At 45.0% G+C, this 25,221-nt stretch overlaps 1 protein-coding gene across 3 annotated transcripts in view; it reads left to right on the forward strand.

The window, feature by feature from the left end:
* gphnb (gephyrin b) overlaps nucleotides 1–25,221 on the forward strand; it is a 63,958-nt gene that overhangs the window by 36,832 nt on the left and 1,905 nt on the right. Inside the window, exons 7-24 of one of the 3 annotated variants that reach the window (XM_053880295.1) lie at nucleotides 631–903; nucleotides 1,568–1,702; nucleotides 11,996–12,037; nucleotides 13,371–13,445; nucleotides 16,008–16,064; nucleotides 17,755–17,797; nucleotides 19,254–19,391; nucleotides 20,342–20,434; nucleotides 21,340–21,395; nucleotides 21,736–21,855; nucleotides 21,916–21,974; nucleotides 22,177–22,330; nucleotides 22,439–22,560; nucleotides 22,629–22,716; nucleotides 23,434–23,507; nucleotides 23,574–23,641; nucleotides 23,750–23,853; nucleotides 23,934–24,030. In XM_053880295.1, the coding sequence (XP_053736270.1) occupies nucleotides 631–903; nucleotides 1,568–1,702; nucleotides 11,996–12,037; nucleotides 13,371–13,445; nucleotides 16,008–16,064; nucleotides 17,755–17,797; nucleotides 19,254–19,391; nucleotides 20,342–20,434; nucleotides 21,340–21,395; nucleotides 21,736–21,855; nucleotides 21,916–21,974; nucleotides 22,177–22,330; nucleotides 22,439–22,560; nucleotides 22,629–22,716; nucleotides 23,434–23,507; nucleotides 23,574–23,641; nucleotides 23,750–23,853; nucleotides 23,934–24,030 (1,798 nt within the window). The remainder of the gene's footprint in view (nucleotides 1–630; nucleotides 904–1,567; nucleotides 1,703–11,995; nucleotides 12,038–13,370; nucleotides 13,446–16,007; nucleotides 16,065–17,754; nucleotides 17,798–19,253; nucleotides 19,392–20,341; nucleotides 20,435–21,339; nucleotides 21,396–21,735; nucleotides 21,856–21,915; nucleotides 21,975–22,176; nucleotides 22,331–22,438; nucleotides 22,561–22,628; nucleotides 22,717–23,433; nucleotides 23,508–23,573; nucleotides 23,642–23,749; nucleotides 23,854–23,933; nucleotides 24,031–25,221) is intronic. The other 2 variants (XM_053880296.1, XM_053880297.1) reach the window with 2 other exon arrangements.

A 25,221-nucleotide genomic window follows, 5' to 3' on the forward strand; every position in this document is an offset into this window, starting at 1 on the left:
GTGCTTTAAATGCGGCGTACGATAAATAATTTCACAGATTAAGTATCAAGAGTGAACAGAGTTTGGCTCAGAGGAGCTGCCTGGAGGCGCACTGACACACAGGAGGAAACAGAGAAGGGAAGGACTGTAGCCACGGGCGAGCAGCGGCTCAAAATAAGCTCTCCACAATGGGTCAGGATTCTTTCCATTCAATAAACAGTGTGTTTGTCGCAGACATTTGTGCAATTGCTATTTGTAAAATAGCTCTGTGCTGCATAGAGAACACTTCCTGTGTTGAAAAAGCTGCTCCTGCAACACAACAGGGTCATCTCTGTTTCGGAGAGCTTCATAGTTTCGACAAAAACTACATCACTGTAGCTTGTTTTGTTGTGTTTTCCCTTCTTTCTAGTTTTAAATTAACTATGACGCATGACCTTTTTGTTATCTTGAACTTTCATTCTTCAACGTTTAATTTAAAATGTTCTTAAATCTTGATTTCTTTTCTTGTATATTGATTGAGGATTGATATATCTATTGATTTTTATTGATTTCTTAAATTTGTCAATATGTACTGCAACTCTAGTAAGTACGCTAGTTTGATGCGTTTGTTGTTAGTTAAGCTCGCAAAGGTAAACCAGCTTCTTCTTTCAGGAATGTTTTCAGTTCATCCTTCCTGCGCTGCCTCACGCCATCGATCTGCTCCGGGACGCGGTAGTGAAAGTAAAAGAGGTGGCAGACGACTTGGAGGACCTGCCTTCGCCGCCGCCACCTCTCTCGCCGCCGCCAAACAGTTCGCCGCGCCGGCAGACGGAGGACAAGGGCGTGCAGTGTGAGGAGGAGGACGAGGAGAAGAAAGACAGTGGCGTAGCGTCCACCGAGGACAGCTCCTCGTCCCACATCACTGCTGCATCAATCGCCGCCAAGGTAGATGAGTCGTGGTGCTAGCAACACGTTCAGTCCGTAGACATTCAGCTAGTGGAAAGCTAAAGATGGATTCGGAATCGAGGTCTCCATGATGGTCAGACACTCATGATTGTGTGTTTGTGCGCCATATTAGTTTCTCTGTGTCTCACCTGAAGCATCAAGTTCACCTCCATCCCATCACACTCTCCACATCGTGACCTCCTGTGTGGCTCTGTTGTCATAGCAACAGCCCTCTTCATTGTCCACTCACAGACTGACGGTGAGCCACATTACATTCATGATTTCCTCTTCAAATGTGTTGACCTTTTCCGAGCTAACGGTGCTAATGACTACAGTTTATACAGGTGAATGCAGCGTCTATGTACTGTATATAACTGTGTTGTAATTTATCTTCACCACCTACATTTGACCATCATCATCATGTTCTCCCTTAAGAAGTCATTAGCGACAATCTGCGCTCATGTTTCCCTCTGTCGTCATAACAACAGTTTAACTTCAGGAATCACCCCAAGGCTGGTATTCAATTAGCGTGTTGCTAACAGCCTCTTGCTAACCTAGCGTGTCAGCCCCAGGGTTGGCAGACTACAACTTGCATGCCACAAACGCACTCACTCATTCGCTCTTGTGATTTTGTGTGTCTTAAATTTGTGTGCGTCCTTTTCAGATCCCAGACTCCATTATCTCACGGGGCGTTCAGGTGCTGCCTCGGGACACAGCGTCGCTCAGCACCACGCCCTCGGAATCGCCTCGTGCCCAGGCCACGTCCCGCCTCTCCACCGCTTCCTGTCCGACGCCAAAGGTGAGTCCAGTCGCCCTCATGAGCTGCTCTGCATTTGTTGCTTTGCTCACAAAAGATGTTGTTGTCATGACTACCAGGGTCTCACGAAGAAACTCCACCTCCTTGCATGCGAACACAAATGAATAGTTATTTAAACTGTTCGGATGATTTAGTTCCTGATTTCGGAGAATGGTGTTGCTTCTTCTGTTTTTGTCTGCCAAGTTTCACAACCTCCCCACACGCACTTGTCGTCACTGTTCGCCTCATGGTCAGTACCAGAACTGTTTGTGTGTCGACATTAAGTCATCTTTATGCCTGGTGAGGTGTATAATTACCGTAAGGCTATCAACCTCTGTGTGATTGTCTGTGTGGAGGCAGAGTTAGAAAGATAGCAGCGATGAAAAGTGAAAGCAAACCTTGGAGTGCTGTCTGTTCTGTATTTTATTATGGGAATATATTCTATATATCATGATGACTGTGTGTGTTGGGTATTTTTTAATGGGATTCACTCTGATTGTAATCTAATATTCATTTAATAATGCCATGCTTCTGGGGTCAGACTTAGAGTAGTTCCTAAAGAGTCACATGATCAACATGAATATCATTTCGTCAAGCTGTGCTGTGTGTGTGGGTCATCGTTTGTGTGGCTCCACAGTTCACACGTTGATGGAAATATCCCGATCAAAAGCTTCAGTTCTTTGGTGGTGTCATATATTTAGAAGCGTCTGTCGTTCACCTCTTCTGTCTGTGTCACATTTCCATGTGTCTTCTGGACAGCAGACTGGTGTCTAGGGAGTAGAGGAGGATGTTGCCATGGGAACCAAAGCAAGGAAGGCTGAGGATGTAGAGGCTCTCTTCCCTCTGAAGGGTTGATGTTGGTGTGCTGGTCGTAAATGCAGCTCTCGTTGTGAGCTGCCTGATCATGTGACCTGTGTTGAGTGGGCTGTGTGACAGATGACTCAGCATGTGTGTGCGACATGCATGTCTGAGCATGCTAGTTTTCTTTAGGTATAGCTGTGAGTCTGTTTAGATTCTGTCACGGGCTGTTTCCCCGCGACAAGCTGCCATATGTTCTCCACGCTCCCACGTCGCGCGTGGCTGTCGACAGTATGTACACAACGTCCCTGGAGCCACAGCCAACATGGCCGTGCTCGCCGACGCGTGTCATCTGCCACCTTGGGCAGGCCGAGTTTGTTAGCTGGGTCTCTGCAGGCCGGTTCTGAGAGGAGGTGGTAGTCTCCGCTTCCTCTGAATACCACGTGTATGATTCTGGCTGCCTCGAACTCTGTGATCATTACGTTTTTTTGCTGAGTATTTAGTCATTTGGGGGTTAGAGAGTAGTGGAGGCTTGGAGATGATCAATCATCAATGGAAGTGTACTGCCGTCTGTTCTGGCTCAGTAATACTGATACATGTGCAGTACAGCTAGCATGACTTATGCGACCCATGAAAAGTACCATCCAGAATTCTACTTTCAATCACTACTGATACAACTTCACCTTCACTTGTACTTGTGCTCCTGCTGTAATGATAGTGCAACCACTACTACTGTGGTTACTATTGTATAACTTCATTCTACTAATACTTCCATTTCTGCTGCCAATCCTACTGCTTCTGCTACTAATAATACTTTGCAATACATTTACTGCCACTCGACACTATTTCCACCAACCATGATGATTACTACTAATACTGTGACTAGTGCTTCATCCATTACTTTTATCTTTACGACCCCTACTACTTCCTACTGCCATTCTAGATTTGACAGTCCTATCTCTGCTGCATCTTCTGCTTCCATAGTACCACAACAGCTCTCCCTACTGGTACTACCACCATTACAGTTACTCCTTCAACACAACTATTTGTGCTACTACTTTTTAACTTCTAACTACTACTTAACTATTTGTTTTTCTAGTACCATTGATAATACAAAAAATCCCCCCACGACTTGATGCATTACTGGTACTTCTACTGTTAAACTAGCACTTGTTCTTCTGCGTTAAGGTTTCATGTCTACAACTATTACTTTTACAACATCTGTGACTGTTCTGTAAGTCCACCATCGCTACTACTTTTCCTGCTACTACTTCTATCGTTACTCTTTTCTAAGCACACTTTTATCGCTACTACTACTATTACAACTGTACTATCGCTACGACCTTTCCCGCAAGTACATCCACATTACTCCTTCTTTTTCAACGTCTTTCAGTAATATGACCAGAATTATCACTGCCAATCCTCCTTCCTCTATAACATCGATTACCACCACTGCTACTACTTTCACTCGGTCTACTATGTTGACTATCACTACGACTTCTGCACTGTTAACTACTTCAAGGATTATTACTACCGTTACGCCTACTCCTACTACTACGACTAATCATAATAATACATGTGCTAATGTGCTAGGTTACAAACACTTTGTAATTAATAATTTTTAAACAGCATTATTTCTGATGATTACTACCAATGTACATTATAATCTAGGAAGAAAAACTTCTTCATGTATTATCTGAAACTCAGATTAAACTGCTGCCATCTCACATCCTCCAAAAATGCAAACAAAGCCAGGCAGCTCCACCAATGTTCCCGTAGCCCACTTCTCCTTTAGCTTGACACACAAACACACAAACGCGAGTGTGTGCGCCATCTCTGTTAGCTTCCACTCTTGTGAGCATTTAGCACAGTTACGTAATGTCCATCGTGGATTAATGAAGCATACGGGAGACGAGGCTTTTGACCTGGAGGAAGCTTTACAATAATATGCGTTTTGTGTTTTACTCCTGTCGTGTTAACTGCCGCTTGTGAGGACTCACCAGCCTCACTGTAGCGGACCAACAATACTAATGTAGACCTGGGTTAAGGCTGCACAGAGGTTATGAAAGAAGTCATAAGCACTGTGGCTAGCATCTTATGCCCTCCGATGAATTTATGTCAAACCTCTTTACAGGCAAGTGTGTGCTTCAAAATAGTACCAGTTGTTGTCGTGTCTCCAAGTTCTGGCTCAAATTTAAGATGGCATACACGTTGTATTTTAATAAATGTCACTCACCACCTGTGTTTTTGGCGTTAGCTTCTTTGTGTCCGTGCAGTTTGTGTTTCCAACAAAGCTTGGCAACAGACACACACTGCAGTTAGCCATGTAGCATTGACTTGCTAATGGCTACAGTCAAGAGAAAGCATCCCATGAACTTGACCCATATATGTGTCTGTTATGACTGATGTGTCAGCAGTTTTTTTTCTCGTCCCTGGCTCCTGCTGCCACAGCGCTCTCTGGTGCATCCAGAGGTCGTTTCCCACAGAGGATATTTTGATTAACGGTGTGATGCGTGGCGAGGTGCATGCTAATCAACTTGTCCGTCGTGGGAAATGAGTCGGTGCCATTGTTGACCTTCACTGTAGGTGCAGTCGTGCACGTGCTGGTGCAAACATGTGCTGTCGGGTATCTGGAGTTCCTGCTTTATTTAGCCATTTCTTTTAATTTATAATATTGTCTTGGTTGCATAAATAAATATTCAGAATCTTAATGGTTAATTTTTCTTTTCTTTTTTTGTTTGTTTTAGTTTTGTTCTTAGCAGTGACCAATGTTCTGATGTAATGAAGAATTACTCAAGCCTGTATTAGTCACAGTGTGGGTTTTAAGCAGCTATTTTTTTATATGAGCTTGTCAAAAGAAATGGCAGCTGCAGACAAAGCGACACACTCTTGGCGTCAGAGATAGGTTCGGAAGCTTCTTCAAACTTAGCGGCCGGCACCTGGAATATATCTGCAAACAGCGATTAAGTCCGTCAAGACATAATCTGACAGGCCAGTCTGATAAATCCATAAACGTGTCCCAAAAATAGCTCCTTTGGGGTCCAGCGGCTGGAATAAGACGTGATTAGGATGTTGCTATGGTAGCTAGCGATAGCCATGACAGCCTTTGTAGCTGCAGCGTTTATAACTGTGTCTTTTATTAATTCCATCGTGCAAGGGTTTTGGCGCGAAAGAGACGTTGCTCACATCTGCATTACTGCGTTTTTTACAATGATATGATGAAATGTTCTGGTGCGTCTTTGTGGCACTCTGGGTCTGGTTCGCTCAACTTCAAATGTTTGTTCTACATTTGTCTCATGCTGCCTGAAGACTCTTGGTCATGAGCTTGTGATGGGTGTCACAGATTCACAGGAACACGCTGGCCGCTAGTGATCTGCTGCAGAATTCTGACAGCAGTCAGGGGGATGAGGTGTGAAAGAAGCCCAGAAACTCTCCAGTGTTCCGTCCTCATCAAACGCGTCCTGACAGAAGATCATTGATGAGGTGAAAAGATCAACCAGAGGACGATGAATGATTTGTGTCTCCGATATTGAGTCGTGCGACGCGATCGATTTGTACTCCACAACCTCTGGAACAGATTCATCCTGGCCGTTTTGCTCTAGAATGTCCCCGTGGCCGTGTTTTGAACTGGAGCAGAATGTGTTGTACTCCAGTGGCACCGCTAAAGTCCGCCGGGTCAACAGAACTAGCTGCACAGACAACCACTTGGTCTGCAGGTGTCTGTGTCGGCTCCTCGAACAAGTCCTTCGTGACAGGACCTTAAATGTCGCTCCAGGTTTTTGAGTGTGTTCTGTCATTTGTGCTGACATGTCACCTCAGTTGACCTTCATTCACGTCACCACTAGCTAGACAAGTCTGACTCGGGGGCGGTCACATGGTCTGTTCTGATGTGGCCATGCGTTTAAGGTTGTTGCAAGTGGACTAACACCTTATGTAGAAGCTGTGGGCTTGTTGACCCACTTTTCCTGTTCATTCAGAAGTGGACACAGGCGTTCTGCATCCGTGACTCGGCTGCCGTATCTCTAAAGTTTATTTCCTGTTAAAAACGCCAAATAGGATCTTTGGAGTTCTTCCTGTGATGTGTGTGTGTGCACGTGTAAGTGTGTGACATTAGTACTTATTGTCCTCCTCCGTTGCAGGAGGCTCGTAAAAATGACTCTTGGTGGGGGAGATTTATGGGAGAGTGAGAAAAGAAGGGTGAGGAGCAGAGAGTGGGAGGGAAGAAAGGAAGTCGAGTTAATGAGTTGAGAGGACAAGACACTGAAAGAGTGGGAGTTGGCGATGATGCGCTCAGGATGAGAAAAAGTGGGAAAGTTTGGCAGCTAAGACGACGCACAGTTTGGCCGTATCGTCAACTTTTAAGAATCCACAGATTGGGATTATGCCCCTACAATTCCAGACACGAGTTGCTTGCTAGTACAAAATTGTGATTTATTTTGAGCTCAATGGAAGCAGGTTCTGCGTCTTTGGCTCCACTGAAGTTCTTTTCTTCATGCACCGCTTGATGTTTCTACGTCCTTTTCAATTTCCCATCAGTGGTTGCCATAGCAAGTCCTTCTCCTCCACCTATCTTGATCATCTTCTAAACACACCTGTTCTCAACCACCCGAAACTTATCTTCATCTTAATCATCTCCATCGTTCTTGGTCCATCTCTGCCTCTCCTTTCCATGTGTCCAAACCATCTGTCCTCCCCAGCCTGGTCCACATGTCCCTCTCATATTCTCATTTCTGATGCCGTCCTTTCCAGTCACTCCCTATAACAAGACCAGTGCCTTCATCTTGGATCACAAAGATTGCACCCTTTTCCAGAAACCCCTTTAGCTTTGTTGGAGTCATGGAGGTGAAGCTATTTCAGCAGCCAATAAGCCCCACAAAAGGACACTCTTTGCATTATGTCTATTCCATGTAAACAAATGGGATGAAGATGCTAGTGTGCGCCGGGTGCTAAAATGCCAGTTCCATCACCTCCTTCGCTGCACAGATTTCCTGGCTTGGACATGCGTGCTGTGAAACCTCAGTCATGCACGTGTGGCTTAGCGCAGCCCCATATGTGCTGATATACCCTCCTCCTCCCTCCATCTCCTCCTCTTTATTGTCTCTTTAGCTGTTGCGTTTCCGCGCTGCACTGTCCGTCCCTTTCTCTTCTTCTCGCTTCCTCTCTCACTTGCTCTTACTCACTCCCAGTTAGTCAGAGAGTCAAGTGTGTGTGTGTCTGTGTGTGTGTGCTGGGAGCTCATTCTGTTCCGACTCCAGGCTGAAAATGGTAAGTAATGCTTTTGCTCCTGCTTATCTGAGCGGATGTTTACAAGTGTGTCTAATTTTGTGTATCATTAGCAGTGTGGGCGTGTGGAGTTTGCCAACGTCATCCGTGTGCTTTTATTCAAAAGTTGTCAGATGGATGTAAGCGGTGTGAGCGCAGGGCTTGTTGACTAGTTCAAAGGCTGCAGGAGGAGGAGGATGGTGGAAGGATCAGTGAGGCAGATGTGGCAATCACAGAGGACTCAACTCTACATAATGTCAGATCTGCAATCAGCCTTTCACCTTCTCCAGGCTCCTTCACCGCTAAATTCACGCAGGAGATGAATAACAATCCTGATCCTCACTCCTCGGCAGTAAAGCCATGTCCCCGCAGTCATCGCATGCTCTCCTCCAGTCGCCCTCGTGGCCAGCTTAGTCGCAGCGCCACTGTAAATGGAAATGAGGGCGATATATATACGGAGAAGTGTGGAAGCAGCACCTTCCAAATCCATGACGGCTTCAAACAGCTGACAAGAGGCAGCAGCGGGATATTGATGTAGCAGCGGGGAGCCATGACAGGAGGAGGAACGGCAGGTGCACAGGGAGATGTTACACTTTACAAACGCTCATTTGCATTTGTAGGGTGATGACTTGATCAAGCCTGTCACTTATCTGGAGCCCACTGGTGCTGGTGGGGGACCAGGCGCTGGGCTTTTTTATATTGGTTGGCAGATATATGTAAAATAAAGGTCACACAAAGGATGGTCAACGTTATAGAAGTGTTAGCTACGGAGGTATTCAGATGTTGGTTTGAATCCAGAGGCTTGATAGTGTGAAGCATGTGAAGGTGTTAGGAGTGTTATGAGAGCATTGGAAGTCTGGTCTTTCCATCGCTTTCTTCACGCAGCCCTGTTTCGGAACCGCTCCAAAGGAGAGTGTGACTGGGACCGCAGAGTTGTAGAACACTTCCAGTTGTCTGCAGCTCACTGTGAAGGACCTCAACTTCCTCAAGAAGAATAGTGTCTTTTTGTTCAAGCAACTCATCATAGATAAAGATGAATGTTTGCCACTTTGAGTCCCTAACCCAGAGTGTCTTACATCTTAAAGCAAAACAAAGTCTCAACGAGATGATAAGCAGGATGACTCATATACTCAACACTGTAAAGTCTTCTGGTTCTTATTGAGGCGGATGCCAAAGGAAACGTAAGCAAAGGCGTCTAATTGGGGCACAAAGTGGTAATATCAGGGAGACAAGAAGGAAGATGCTGGAGACATGGTGTAGAAGAGTCTGGCTTGTGACAGGGAGGCCACAACATAAGGGTTGAGGTATATTAGAGGTGGAAGATTCAAGTGGGCCGGGTGGAATCAGCCACTCCTGGTCTCTTGGACCGCCTTGCATATTCTGTTATTTGCCACTGAAGATCAGGAGAGGTGGTACGTGCCAGCTCTCAGCAATTTGGTTCCATTGTGCTAGGGTCTGGTGACCAACTCAACCTATAGCATCACATATACCTGACTACACTGCTCAAGTCTGCTCAACTGCTTCATAGAAAAACCTGTTTTGACCCATTCTCTCCACGATACCACATAGTTCCGCTGCTCAACTGTCATAGATTGAGATCGTAAGACAACTAGGCTGCCTTTGCCGTCGGTGAAGTCAACTGGGTTTGTTGTAACCTGGATAATAGAATAGGCTTTATAGTCAAAAGTTAGCAGATGGAAGTAGCTCTTGCCAGGAGGAAAACAGTCTTTTGTCTGGGATTAATTCGCACACACTCAGCTCTCTCGCCTCTTTATTTGGCTCCACTCACCGAAAGACCATTTGGGTCAAATAGCTTGAGGTTCCACGTCACAATCACTCTATTGTGCTTGTTCACGTGCCCATCTAGATGGAGTTAAAGTGAATTTAGTAAGTTTGCACACAGATGTCAGACATTTTTGCGTCATGGCCGACGTGTGTGTTGTATCAGTGTTCATTAATGCTCGCTCACTGATGCTGGGGTTTAGCCTGCAGCAGGATGGATGTAGAACGCCAGGACTTTGAATACCAAGAACAGGGAGCGGGAACGTCATGGGAACAGAGCGGATGCAGCAGGACAGACAGGAAGTGGAATGGAGTGCTGGAGGAGGAGTATGTCTGACCGGCTGAACCCAGCGTGCTCATTGACCATGTGGCTCGCTGATGTGAAGCAAAGGAGACTAGCGAGCAGCCGGTTTGTCAAATTAGCCGTGTTAGCTTTCACTCTGTGCAACAGCAACTTGCTGAGCGGCTCATTAATGTCTAATGCATGTGGACGTGGAGATGGCCATGGGAGGACGGTGATGAATGACCGTCGCTGGACCGTCCAACACGCAACATGTCCTCCTGGCAGTCAAACATCAGCGGCTCTGTGAAGCGCAGCCCTTTCATCTACAGAACCAGCCCTGTTCTCTCAGTTTGGTTTCGAAAAGTCTCTTCTTGATTATTCCTGAGTCTCTGTTCTTAAATTCTTATTGGACCTTGAAGTCTTGATTTTCTCGTCTTGTTTTAGTAAAGCCTGTGGTCCGACCTATTACTTGAGCAACGGGCCCATAACTGAATCCGAAAGGGCTTAGTTTACCGCTGCTAATATGGATGTCGTCTTCATTTTCCTGACTCCTCATGACTAAAATGTTGATTTCTTCTTTTACCTTACACTCATGGTCTTTGTTTTGACTCGTCTTTGACCCCAAAAGTATAAATTCCTTCACTTCATTGGTCAAATTTTTGACACAGAAAGTCTTGATTTTGTTGGAATTGAACCTGACAGAATCACTATCACACTGTGGTTAGACTGAACGTTTTGCATTTCAAGTCCCAATTCTCATTTTTTTTATGTCCAGTCGTCATTCATCTGAAGCTCTTGGCTCTAAAACTGCCGCTCAGTGATCTTGCTCCCTTGACCCCGCAAATCCTAGTGGAATGACTGCTTTACCTAGTTTTTCAATTCATCTGTTTAATTTTAAAGTGTTTTATTGCTGAGTTCTTGACTTAGAAAGTCTTTTATCTGATTGAGTCTTTTCCATCAATGCCACAGTTTTACCCTTGAAAGTGATTGTTTAGTTATTGACCCTTAAAGATGACATCGATCTTGGACCAGAGAGTTGCTGTCTGAGGGTTTTGCTTTGTCCAGTCCTTTGTCCTGAGCCGTCAAGTTTTGACACCCTCTAGAATGTATCGAGTTTTGGGACCTAATGTGTTATTTTGTCTGGCTCTTGACCTTTAGGGTCTTGAATAGTACTTTTAAAAGTTGTTTGGACTGGTAAGTTGACACGTGTAGGAGCAGTATGTGGTTATTGAGCCCAAAAGCCGTTTGTGCGTGTCCCTCCGCTTCCCCTCCCCAAGCATCTGTTACAGTGCAGACTGAATTGCCCTCAGTGACTAACTGTGGTGCCGTTGAAGATAGCCACCTGGGTCTTGATTTACACCCTGTAAAATTGTGTTTTATCAGGGGTTCTCAGTTGCTGCACCTTTCCAGAGAGCTCGAGATTAAGGGCGTAACCCCCCCGTGGTCGGCTGACACCATCCATTAGCCCGCTGAGCTTGAATGGGGGCAACTACTGTGAATCCAGTGCTTTTCAATTAATCGGAACAGGACACTCATCTTCTCCACATTCCTGCTTTAATAAAGAAATGTAATACATAATCTGTGAGCGGGAGGATTCCAGTCATAATTCATGTGCGGGTGGGCTCACATGTCGGCCGCCATGCTGCCGGGACGGAGTGTTACGCTTCCTAATTGATTTCCCTGGGATGTCGTTTTATTTTTCATTTCTGTGTTTCCTCTTGGGTGAGCTCTTCTGAGCCCGGTGATGTTTGTTCCGTGTTTTCTTTATGAATTGAAATCAGATGAAATTACTTTATAAACGACACATTCGAGGTCGAACACGGGTTTGTGTTTAGATGTGTCATGATGTTGTTGTGCCGTTGAGATGTTGCTAGCTCAGTGTGATTCTCCTTGTCATGTGGCGTCGTGAACCAAAGTTGACAGAATCATGCCATTGTGTCGGACGCCGTGTTTGTCCTCCGTCCTCTCCTGCCCTGTCCCGTCCAGTTCCCCTCCCTGTCTGTCTTGGCTGCTTCGGCCCATCTGAGACAGTCACACAGAGATCGGTGACGCGAGTGTGCTCCTGCTCAAAGGGGGGTGCCGTCGACTCCACGGCTGCCAGTCTCTGTGTGCGGCTGTCCACCAGCTTTGGCTCTGTTAACCCTCTTCTCCTCTCTCTCTGGTGACACCAGGCGCGGCTCCCCTCCTGTTCATCCACTTTAAGCATTGCTGAGGTACTCCTGCATGTGTTCTACAGCATCCTCGTCACCATGGCGACACTTTAGTCCCCGACATCCCCTCCTGCTTGGCATGTTTGCTCCCCTGCACATGGTTGAATGTCTGTGCCTGCATTTGTCTCTTTGTGCTGTTGAGTTAACCCTTCATGTGACTGATGTTTTCTCACCAAACCACTTGCTGAATCTCACACTTCTCCTCATGATATCTTCAGTTACTAGTTTCCTTTACTGAACATCCGACCTGTAGTGGAACGATGCTTGAGTAGTGTATTGGAATGAAAGTGTGATGTTCCTTGTGTGTGTGTAAACACGAAATATAAATATCAATGTATACATGCGCCTTCAGACAGATTAAAAACATATTTTGGAGTTAATATCAAGCCATATATGATGATAGTAATGTGTAGGGCTGCTCAGGGTAAATGTACTTCTGCTGCCAGTGAGACATAAGTCACAGGGGCAGTTTGTTACCACTTTGTTTCTTCACCCATCACGTTTAGCCTTGTAATGCATGTTAAAGTATGGAGGTCATTTTATTTGAACAGGATTAAAAAACACTCATAATTCATAATGCAAATGCATTATGAATTAATACATAAGAATACATCTACTGCATACACATTATTTTATTTTCATATGTATTTACTCCATTTTTTTCGATGAATCAATCCATTACTTTAATTTTTGAGTTTACTTTTCTCCCAAATTTTTAATTTCATATCATACGTGTCCCAAGTTATTTTGTGAGTAAAATAAAAAAGAACAACTGTTTCTATTTTAAAGTTTGTTGAACCATAGCTGACCTTTTCTTCTCTTGACTTAATATTTAAACTGAAATGAATTGTCCCAAAAGTCATATTACATATGACATTTCTAGCTGTCTTCACCTATTATTATTTAATTGTATAATTAGTTTTTAATGTACACAGTTCATTAGTTGACATATTTATAGTTTATCGCTTAATTTCAGCCCATGAAAGTGTTATTTTTCTATTTGATCACTGTAACAATATGACAAGTAATTGTCTAAATATGTAGAATAAGTTTCCTGTATCTTGAAAATATTAACTGTAATATCAAAACTGGGGCCAAACCTGAGTCACATTAATGAAAACTGTACCGAATCTGGGAGACAATCTGGAATGTGTGTGTTTGTGTGTGTGTGTGTGTCTGTGTATGTGTATGTGCGCGCGCCCCAAGCAGTGTGTAGTCAGAGCTCTACTAACGCTGTGGTGTCTGGAGTCCTGGGTGGGACGCCTGCTGCCTGTTGCCTGCTCTTCCTGCGCGTGTGTTGCATGAGTTGAGTGACTGTCCTGTGGCTCCCCTTCAGGCCTCACGGAGAGAATTCAGGGCTCACCTGGATGAGGTCATCACGCTCAAGTCAAGGTACTCTACCTTGGACCAGGTAAACCCGCTCAACCTTCTACCAAATCTACTGGCATGCAGGTCATCGCCATTTCCACTACGCACCTCAACACCACACGGACATCACCAGTGACATCAGTTCTTTTCTCACATTCGAGCCAGAAGTTTTTATCAACGCTGACTCATCACATCAACAAAATAGTAGTAATGAAAGTAAAGTTACTTTTCACCCCTGGATCAGTCTGTCAGGGGATGAGCAGCATTGCAAGTGACTTAATCGATGTCAAGTTTTGCAGCTAACCTTTATCAAACACCAGAACCACTGTTGGTCCCGAACTCTGAGCTCAGCTCCTTGTTTTACTGAAAACCAACCTTCAGACCATGAGAGAAAAGTCGCAGCTTATGGTCTAGGAATTACAGTGCTTTTTTATTTCTATTTTTCACACATCTAATGTCAAACATTTCCTTCTTTCTTTTTATACTTCACCTAGTTTTTAGATTACTTTCTGACAAGTCTTAGTTCTTGAAGCGTGCAACCGAACGTGAGAGTTTCTCATCAGGACAGTAACAAGAGCGGCAGAGGAATATGAAACGTGACGTTCTCAGTGCGGAGGTTAAGGTTCTACTAAATTTAGATCTGACTGATGATGAAAGCTTGCAACAGAGGCTGTTGTCAGAGGAATGTTTCGATGATCAGGTACAGGCCGCAGCAGCAGCGACTCGCCCTCCACCCCTCCTTGCCCCATCGCTCTCTTCGTTTAAAGCACGCGCAGACCCCTCCCCTCGTTCGCCGCCTCCTCCTCGCGGCGAGAGATACATCTTCCGCCTTTTTTGCATAATTTCCCTGACAGCTTCTCCTTTGTTTTGTGCTGAGCTCAGCGCTCCGGTGGTTTCATCCCATCATTTCCTCCGGCATCTGGTTATTGGCGCCATTGATTTCTCTCCGCCCGAGAGACCCGCAGCACCTCGACCACGTGTCTCGTTGACCCGGGCTGCTCACCGTGCCGTGCGCGTACGCGCCTCCGCCATTGATCCCTCTGGCGGAAACAATCTGCCGCTGGCTTCTTTCATTTCTTCGACGTCAGAGTTTCAGGACCTTGGTTTTAGCCCGACAACACTTCCACATGCTCGACATGCTGTCGTTCATGACAGACTCCACACCATTTGTGTGCATGCGTCTTCACCAGTGCAGAGTAGATTTAGGAGGTGTGTGTCTGCTCCTTTGCTTCCTCATCTGCTGGTCCCATGCACCTCCCACCTGCTGACCATCAACCTGTTCTTCATCATGACTTGGATTCTTGCTCTGATGGTAGCAGCTGGGTCTGCGATCTGTTGGTGGTGGTCACCTCTCCACTCGGCTGTGTCGTACTTGATGGTGTTTCAATACGAATGGCAGGACCTGTGGCCTCTGGTATCTCGACAATGATAGTGTTTTGATGCTGATGACTTGTGTCTGTCGCGTGTCCTCGTGGTTGTCTCCAGTCGACATGTGCTTTTCTCTGTCTGCTAGTTAGATCTGTGTCCTGCTGAGGCTGCAACTGGCTCTCCCCTCCTGCCCCCCTCCTTTAATTACACCCACAACGTTTTCTATTTAAAAAGATACTCACCCACCAGTAGTCTCCATCATGAAGATCACATCAGGTGTAAGATTCGCTTTTTTCACAATCATTTCAAACCCAAATCTTCAAAAGTGGAACCAGTTATTACATTTTTAATTTCCCTCATCTTGTTTTATTTATTTAAATTATTAAAATAAAAATTTCTATCATTTAAATATTTTCAGTTCATTCTTCATTAAAATTTTTATGAGTAATATTTTTGTATTTGAAATTGTTTTCCTCAAAATATTTACTTATTTAATTCCTCTAACATTATCAAGGAGAATCATTCTGCCAAAAATGAAATCCAGACACACTTATTGATTTTATTAGTTTTGATCATCGTTCAGTCAAATCTCAGATAGATAGATAGATAGATAGATAAATACTTTATTAATCTCCGAAGAGAAATTCACAGCAAAGCTTCTGAGTTTCCGTTTGGGAGCGCAGACATCAATCTCCACATTTAAATAATTTGAAACGGTATAAAATGGGAAAATTGCGATTCACTTTTTCAAATCCTCGACAGAACACAATTTTTTTGAGATATGTGACACACACTCAGCAGTGTTGTGCAGGGACTCAGGGTTGGCAAACGAGATGTAGTTAAGATACGATAAGCCCTTAGTTGTCTCTCAACTCAGAACTCACAGCATTGCAGGTAAAAAGTGGCAAGTACTCGCTCACACATCGGGAAATTGCTTTGATCCTGATTCCAAGCCAGATACATGTATGTCAATGGGCCACCGAACATGGGTCGGCGGGTCATATTTGGCCCCCGGGCCTTGAGTTTGACTCTCTATAAGGATACCGATCCCCGCCTCGCTGAAACGCCCAACCCCACCCCGCCGCTCCCTGCCCTGCTAGGGTTGCCTGTTGTGGTGAATGTCTGTCTGTCCGTCCGTCCGTCCGTCTGTCTGTCCTGTCTGTCTGTCCTGTCTGTCTGTGCCGTTTGCTGGGACAGATGCACTGATGCCTGTGATTCGATGCTTTATCTCCACTAGCTCCAGTGTAGGTTGGAGGGGCTTAAAGATGATCGCAGGAGGACCTTCAGCTCTCGAGTAACTATCCCGCCCCCCCTTCCCCGCCCTTCCCTCACCCTTCCTCCCGAAAGGCGCGCTGCTCTGTGTCTCCCCCTCGTCCTCCTCCTGGCTTGCCTCGCTGTCTCTCCTTTACTTCCTCCCTCTGTCTGTCTGCGAGTCTTAGTCACTCTCTGTCCTGTCTCTTAGAATTCTCTGTGCCCCATTTGTGTCTCTCTGTCTTTCCCTCTCTCTCCATCTGTCTGTCTCTGCGGGTGACATGCTCTGCTTACAGTAGCTGTGTCTGGCGTGCTGGATGTTGAGTCGACGGGCCGCTGTCGTGGTCTCTGTTGTCCTCTCTGCTGTAGTTTAGTCCAGTCTGTCCGGTTTGTGCTTCACGGGCTGTGGGACACCTCATCCCTCCTCTCACTCCTGTCTGTCCGCCCATCCCACCCTGCTTCACTCCTCATCCTCCAACACACTCACTCTGGCTGTTTGGTGCTCAGTGGTGTCGCAGCAGGCTAGTGATCATGAGGGGGGGAGGAGAGGGAGTCGGGTGCGGGTGGAGGGACACCCACTCCGCCTAAACTCCACCAGACCAGGAAGTGACACAACACAACAGTGTGGTAGTGTATATATATATATATGATTTTTTGTTTTAATGAGTCAGCTGTTTTGTTTGTTTTTGTCATTTTGATAATTCAAAAAAATGAAATCTAACCAAAGGGACATTGGCATATAATGTGGTTCTAGACACACGCACATGTCCGTGTTTGGTTATTTCTAAGTAATTTATTGTTTTTTAAATTTAGTTTATGTCTATGCTTTAAAATGTGACTTGATAAAGTTTTGTTGTGTTTCATCTAGTTTTAAAATTAATGAATTAGCATTATCCTTTCTGACTTTATTCACTTCAAAGGATTTTGTCTTCAAAATTTTAGAACTATACAAAGTCATCGGAAAAGATAAACATAAAATTAAAAAACTTTTCAAGGGTTTTTTTTTCAGATTTTGACATGAATGATTAAAAAACGCACAGTCAGTACTTAAATTATAGAACAGAAGATGGAAAACATGATTTTAAAAATATTGTTTTTCATTTTGGTTTTGTTTTTCTTTTGCTTATTGTTTTTTTTTGTTATTTGGAATTATTTTAACACATATAAATATGTTTTTATGCTTTTTGGGTAAATAATTATAAACTACTTTTTTACTTACATTGTTTCAACTTTTTGTATTTTGCTAATTAATTTATTTGTATTTAAGTTTTTTAATGCTTTAAGTGTATTATGTACACTGTATTATTAGCAACATATTTCAAAGGTTATTCTATGAAAATGTATGTTTTTAAATGCCTCAAAAAAGTCCTTTTTTTCTCGTGCTTTGTATTGTCCGACACTACAGTCTGCTCCTGGAAGCAGCTCTGACCCACCCAGCTCTCCTCCCCAGCCTTCCCTCTCATCACCAGCATTGGTCTCTAGTGTAGCTACCAGGCAGCATTAGCAGTAACCAAAGTCATCCTACACATCTGATCTTTCCATCGACAGAGTTCAGAACTCTCCTCTGACTCTGCTGTCATCGCCTTTGTCCTTCACTGGGGTTCTCAGTGTCACCTCTGATGTATTTTAGCGGGACAAAGTGCGCACTGTGACTTCCCAGCGACAAAAGTGATTGACCTCTAGTGACCTCTGCTCTCTCCCCCTCCGCCCCGCTCACCTCCTCCCTCCACCAGGTGCAGTCACGATGCAGCAGCAAAGAGAATATCCTAAGATCAAGTGAGTACCAAACTTGTAGTCGACAGTTCCTCACTCTGAAGTAGATTGTAGAGGATGTATGTGCAGCTGCATCCATGATTCATGTGTTTGCCGGTGCGTGGCTGTTGTTTACATGTCTGTGTGCTGGTGTGATGTTTTGCCAGAGGTTGTTAAGCCTCATGTCGAGCATGGGAATATGTACGAGCAGAGAAAGTGGGTCAGGGGAAATCAAAGCGCAGCGGCACCTATTCTTCGCTGCGAGGCAGCGAGTGCGCGGAAGAGAGCAGATTACGCATTAGTTACACCTTTGCTTTGTTCCTCTTACCTCTGGAATTATTAGAGAGGTATTATTAGACCAATAACGCTGCTCTCCAGCATTTGGGTCCTGCAGCGGCTTCACGCTGTGACTCACCTAAAATAATGCACCGTAATCTGGGAAGGTTTGTTCGTCTCTAAAATGTCATCATTTTACTGTACGTGCCTGAGAGCTCCGGTCTGTTTGAGGAACGGCCCTTCAGCTGCAGTGGCTGGTGCTGCAAATGAAGTGGGAATACTAGTGTGGTCTGGTTTAGCAGAGAACCTACACCCTTCTGCAGTGCACAAATCAGAGTGCTCCTTTCATGCTGTAAGAGAAGCACGTCTGAAAATGACTTTTCAATGGCATTTTTTTCTTTCTCAGGATTTAAAATATTGTTGCAATATTGTTTTTTGTTTTTTATTCATTTTCGCCATATTTTAAATGTGTATATGCTTTCACTTTTAATTATATTTAGGTAGTAATCCTTTTTTAAGATTTTATATATTTATATTACTTTGATTTTTTTTAATTGATGTAGTTGTTTTGAATTAATTTGGAGTTTAAGGGATTTATGAATCAGAAAAAAGCGGCTTCATGAGAGCCACTTTATTCTTGGCAGCATCAGGGGTCATGTGACAAGTGATGTCACTCACCACGGTCAAACCGAAGAGAATTTGGTTCTGGTGCATTTTGCCTTCTTTTGTGTTAAAAATGTTAAGATAGTGATGAGGAACTAAGCGAGACGCTAAATGAGTTAACATTTTTCATTCAAAACAGGTTTAAAGTAATAGGTTCAGACGAACACAAATGGAGCGCGGGGAAAGCTGCCTTCAACACAGTTGATGTCACGACCCAGTGGTCTAGTTGGATCATGGGGTTTGGGGGGAATGTGCCCCTGAAACTAGTGAGAGAGAGCGGTGCCAAAGAGGGAGAGTGGAGGGAGGCAGGACCTGTGCAGGACAAGGATGTAGAAGATCCAGAAGAAATGCTTGTCCTGTATCACATGTTGTGGCCCTAGCGCCACCATGTGCCCAACTCTCATCCCAAGCTCGACATCACTCGTCTCATGCACTATAAAAAGCAAACCTCGCTCCCAAATCATGACTCACCCGAGTGTGAAAACATTCCCGCTTTCCTGCGCCAGCTAATCGTGTTTTGTGATGTCACCCGCTCTGAAAGGTCACAGTGCAGTGGACATCACCAAGGTGGCCCGGAGACACCGCATGTCGCCCTTCCCCCTCACCTCCATGGACAAGGCCTTCGTCACTGTGCTGGAGATGACCGCCGTCCTGGGCACCGAGATCATCAACTACAGAGGTGAGAGCGCCATCATCATCATCGCATATGCAACATGAAAGCCAGCGTGTAACAGTGGAATCAAGTGGCATCATGTGAAGCCACCAGCTCCTAAGCTGTAGCGCTGCGGTATAAATAACAATGTTCCATGTTGTTTTTCATCTCTGTATGTTACGCTTCCCTTTGATTTCTGGAGTGCGCCCGTGTCTTCACGTGCACATTTCTTCCTGCACTGATGGGTATCAAAGCTTATATCTCCATATTAACACCCACATGATCACATCTAAAGGCTCAGAGAGGCGCTATATTTAGCTTCACAGCAGCTTAAGGTATTTTAGTTGCCGGATTTTTCTCTTCCGCCCACTCCGTCGCTCCGCTTCTCTCCTGCTTCCTTCCGTCTTTGTGTTCTCATGTGCGATGGTGAAGTCCACCTCCAGCTCATGAGCTTTTTGGGTATTTGCTCTGTGGTTCAGTCCGAGCTAGCCTTGAACTTGTTCAGCAGAAGAGTTGGTGTAGAGTTACAGGATTCTGGTCCAGTTCATGCGAGAACTGGGAGTCCAAGAGCAGGAAGGTGATATGGAGCCTGGCTCACTGAATGTTCACGTACTTCAATGGCTGAGAAGAGTAATTAAATATTTTAAACATTTGTGGCATTCTTTTTAAAACTTCCATCGAGGTTGTGAGATTTTTAACGTCTATATGGTGACAGACTCTGTGATTTGGGCTCCAAAGATCCTCCTCTAGTGGTCGTATTGAAGCTTCTCTTCTCTAACTCATGCCCAGCCACGGACATCCTGAGGCGTTTATGTTGGTCGCCTCTGTATTCCACCAAACAAAAGTAAGTCTGCGGCCCAACTGGGGCCACGTTGTTGTGTAACTATGTGGTCCAAACGCAGTCCGACTGCTTGGCTATGACTTTGCTTAATGAAGGTTGCACCTTACACGGTCTTACTCTCATGTTCCTCCCACAGATGGTATGGGTCGGGTCCTGGCTCAGGACGTTTATGCCAAAGACAACCTGCCGCCTTTCCCTGCGTCTGTCAAGGACGGCTATGCTGTGAGAGGTGAGTGACGCCACCAAGCTTAGATTTTGAGTTTCAGCCTTTGCGGGCCACATAGAATGACCTGGCAGGATTTAGCTCCGGGGCCTTGAGTTTGACTCATGACACGAAGCTTCTTAAAACCATCCGAGTGCGGGAAAGGTTGGACTGAAGCGCCCCGTGGCTCCGAGCTTTAAACTGGAGAGTTGGGGGACAGCTTCGCTCCTGTGGGGCCCATCTGAAACTCCAGCGCAGCATCTGTTGTTGGTACAGTCCCAGAGAGGAGGCGAGAGCAGCAGACTTGTCACCTGTTATGATTATGGTTATTTATTTATTTTTTTGTTATTTATTTATTTACTTTGTTTTTACCAAAGGTATTAGAAGTAAAAGCAAAATATTTGTAATGTTTTATTGGTCATTGTGTGCATTTTAATTAATCAAAATATTATTTTATGTTTTTAATATTTTGCATGTTTTATTTTAATATTTTATTATTATTTTGCTTCGTTTCATTTCTTCGTTTGCTTCACGTATTTTCATCTCATTCTGTTGCTTTAAAAAAATCTGCATAATTTAGATTTTTTTTCTTGAATGAAACACTCACAAAATGGAAATTTTATTTTGTAATGTTGATGTCTTGCCAAGTATGCGAAGAATTTTATAATTTAAAAACTCCTAAAAATAATTATTTAAAAAATGTCAGATGGTCAAGCGAATTTATCATAGTCATTCATGAATTTCAATTTTTATTATGTCACTTCCTCAAATTCCTGTCTGTTACTGAATTAAAATATTAGCTTTCTGCTCATCTAAATTAAAAAGACAAACTGTCATATCACATATCATATCTGTCTTATCATATACAACAAAAGACCAATGTCCGTTTCAGGTGATGACATCATTTCAGGTTTTCACTTCCTGTCTTTCAGCGGCTGACGGCCCGGGAGATCGCTTCATCATTGGAGAGTCTCAAGCTGGAGAACAGGTCCATGTCTGCTTCCATACGCACGCATGCACACACACATTCTCGTATTTCTGTCCTTGTTAGGACATTTTTTAGGTTTCCTAACCCTCCAAAACACATGGCTAACCTTAACCCAGGCTCTGAAACAAACTGAAACCCAGTTATAATGAGCCCGTTTTATTAAGTTTCAATCCTCAAATTGAGGCTTAGCCTTGTAAAATGTCCCTATACAAGTCCACACACACCTTTGTCTCTGGCTGTTTTTCAACTCAAGTCAAATCACTGTTGAACTTTCAGACAAGGTGGATAGATGAGACTCCCCTCCTCCTCCTCCTCACCCGTTTCTCACGTTTGTGTGCAGCCCACCCACACGGTGATGCCTGGTCAGGTGATGCGGGTGACCACAGGAGCCCCCATCCCCTGTGGCGCCGACGCCGTGGTCCAGGTGGAAGACACCGAGCTCCTGCGGGAATCAGAAGATGTGAGTGTGACCAAGTGGGACCAAGATCTCTGTCAGGACTGAGACCCGTCTGTGTTACAGGGCACAGAGGAGTTGGAGGTACGGATCCTCGTCCAGGCCCGTCCGGGTCAGGACATCAGGTTAGCCTGCACTCTCTTCTTCACCTTCTTTCGCCTCTAACCAGCCCATGAGTCTCCACTCTTCCACCTGCCTCCCCCTTCCTTCCCCTTACCTTCGAGCCCATGTCAATTCCAGAAGTTATGAGAACTCACTTGATACTCAGCTGTATGTTGTAGTACTCTGAGTCTCTCCTGGTTCCAACCCATCCTCGCCCTCTGCCAGGCCCATAGGTCATGACATCAAGCGCGGCGAGTGCGTTCTGGCCAAGGGAACCCACATGGGCCCGTCTGAGATCGGCCTCCTGGCTACCGTCGGGGTCACAGAAGTGGAGGTGCAGAAGTTCCCGGTGGTGGCCGTCATGTCGACGGGGAACGAGGTGAGCATCCGGGGACAACGTTGGAGCTGCTTCATCAGCTTGTATTCACCTCAGACCTCGTGTTGTTTTCAACTGAGCGGCCATTTTTCCCATCTCACCTGGTCTTAGCTGCTGAACCCAGAAGACGACCTCCATCCCGGGAAGATCCGAGACAGTAACCGGTCCACGCTGCTCGCTACCATCCAGGAGCACGGCTACCCGACCATCAACCTGGGCATCGTGGGAGACAAGTAGGCCTTTCCTTACATAAGGCCGGGCGAGTCGTGACGCTGACATGTCACTTCCTCTCACATTTCAGCCCTGATGACCTTCTCAACGCTCTGAATGAAGGCATCAGCCGTGCCGATGTCATCATCACCTCAGGAGGCGTCTCCATGGGAGAGAAGGTGCCGTCAATGAGTGCAGCCTTGCGCGCTACTGACATCTTGTGGTGGTGATGTAGAACAGCATGCTGAAAAGTGAGACGGTCAGATGGTACTAGGAATGTACAACACACGCAATTCATCACTTTAACTAATTTATTTTAACACAAAATTACCAGTGTTTTGGCATAAAATTATAAATGTGAAAAAAACATACATAAACTACTAATGAAATTAAGTGACAATATTAACACTGACATACAACTTAAGTACTTAAGGGTCATTGTTTTATTAGATATAGCTGAAAACAATTTAAATTAATTGTCATAATTTGTAATAAATTCATGTTTTAATGTGACCAAACGATACGTGTCTTTTGCTGGATTCTTCTTTTAAAAATTTATGGTATGAAAATTGTAAGCATAAATATTTATTTGTCATTAATTCTTTTCTGTGTGTATGCAAAATCATTTAAACATTTTATTTCATTAAATTAAAGAATCATGTGTAAAGTATCCTGTTGAGGAGATTTTAAGGTTTGAACCAAGAAAAAAATATATATTTTGAGATATTTCCACATAACTGTCTCAATTTAATGGGTATTTCACAAGCTTTTAAATACATCCATTTTTTATTCAATGAAAATGCTTCTCCTGTTGTTCTATAAAATATGGATTTCCAAAAAATAATTCATGCAGTAGTTACAATAACAGTCATTAACCGTGTCCGTTTTTTTCCCAGGACTATCTGAAGCAGGTGCTGGACATCGATCTTCACGCTCAGATCCATTTCGGTCGTGTTTTTATGAAACCAGGGTGAGTCCAGTGACTCAGGGATGGCGTTGTTAAAAGCTGACGCTTTTTCCCTCTGTGCCGTCTCAGTTTGCCAACAACATTCGCGACCCTGGACATCGACGGTGCTCGCAAACTCATCTTCGCCCTCCCAGGTAGTGTGTGAAGTTGAGAGCTGGAGGAGAAATGTGGTTTGGTTGCGGAAGCCGTGTTCCTCATACGTCTCTCTCTGGGCCGCCCCTTCTGTGCCCGTCCCTCTGTGCTAGGAAACCCCGTGTCTGCCGTGGTCACCTGTAATCTCTTTGTCATCCCCGCCTTGAGGAAGATGCAGGGCATCCTGGACCCGAGACCCACCATCATCAAGGCGCGGGTGAGAGGTCGCTGACACTGGCTGTGTGTGTCACGTCGCTCGCGCAGCTTTGACTCCTGCACTCCGCTGTTTTCTCTCAGTTGTCCTGTGATGTGAAGTTAGACCCTCGACCTGAGTACCACCGCTGCATCCTGACGTGGCATCACCAGGAGCCTCTGCCATGGGCACAGAGCACAGGTACGGCAGACTTGGTTCTTTGGCAGGGTCACACCAGGGCCATGGTCAGAAGCATGCTTGCTCCGCCCCCCTCCTAGAGCCCTTGCCGTCACACTTTCCTGGATGACACAGACATTATCACGTTGAGGCCATGATGGAGCCTGATACGTGACACAACTGTCAGTAGCACCATGAAGACGACAGAGGAGACGACACCGTTGCTTCTTCTTCTTCTTCTTCTTGGATGGCAGAACTCATTGACTACTTTCGGGTTAGATTCGATACATTTCATAACGGAGAACAGCAGGGTAGTCGGAGCACATGGCAGGACTCGCCCTCTGCTCATGTGCTTGATCATTTACGTGTCTTCACTTTGACTTGGCTGATAAACAGCTGATGAGGCAGTCTGACGCCTTTTTCCAGTAATCTGTCCCTTTCCTCAGCTTGTAGCGTAAGGCGGATGAATGTCCGCAGCATGCGCTGTGTTCCCGCTGTTTTCTTCTTAAATAAACATGAAAACACTTCTTTATTTTCAGCTATAAAACGTGTGTAACACCACATTTGGTTAAAGCTGTGATCGTGTGTCCAGCTGCTCCTGGGTCGCGCTGCTCACACTTTACGTTTCACACGTTCAATGTGTGACTGCACTAGCGTGCCATTGATCAAGTCAACATGGTCCATGCACGGTAGAGTCACACTGACTGTAGACGCTCGGTAAAGCACGGCACGATGACCTGAGTGTGGCCCTGCCCTGAATCGCCCTGGTCTTCATTCAGATGTCCAGTCCACTGTCTTTCCTCAAGTTTCACCACTGTGAGGACCAGTTTGACTTACACTGTGTCACATGGAGGTTGAAGTTTGTACTGAAAATCGTCGTTGGGTTGAAAAAGATGATAACATTTAACACGAATTATAAAAAATACTGGATTTAAGACGTGGTTTCCTGTGTAGAGATGCAACTGAGGAAGTGAACTCGAGTCACATGAGCTTGGTGGGAGATGTGTATGAGGTAGTGTTGTGGTCAAGAGCACACCAACTGAGGCCAAGACATTTGGAGGTGGAGACAAGACCAAGACAGTCTCAAACTGATCATCAAAGGAGCCGGTTTAACCAGTCAGGTTAACTGTTAACAAAGAAAAATCACCATCCAAACCAAACTGAACAAAAAGCCAGAATCCTTCTTTCACCAATGATGACAGTTTTTTTCTGTTG

This window comes from Synchiropus splendidus, chromosome 12 (assembly GCF_027744825.2).
Source record: "Synchiropus splendidus isolate RoL2022-P1 chromosome 12, RoL_Sspl_1.0, whole genome shotgun sequence".
Lineage (NCBI taxonomy): Eukaryota > Metazoa > Chordata > Actinopteri > Syngnathiformes > Callionymidae > Synchiropus > Synchiropus splendidus.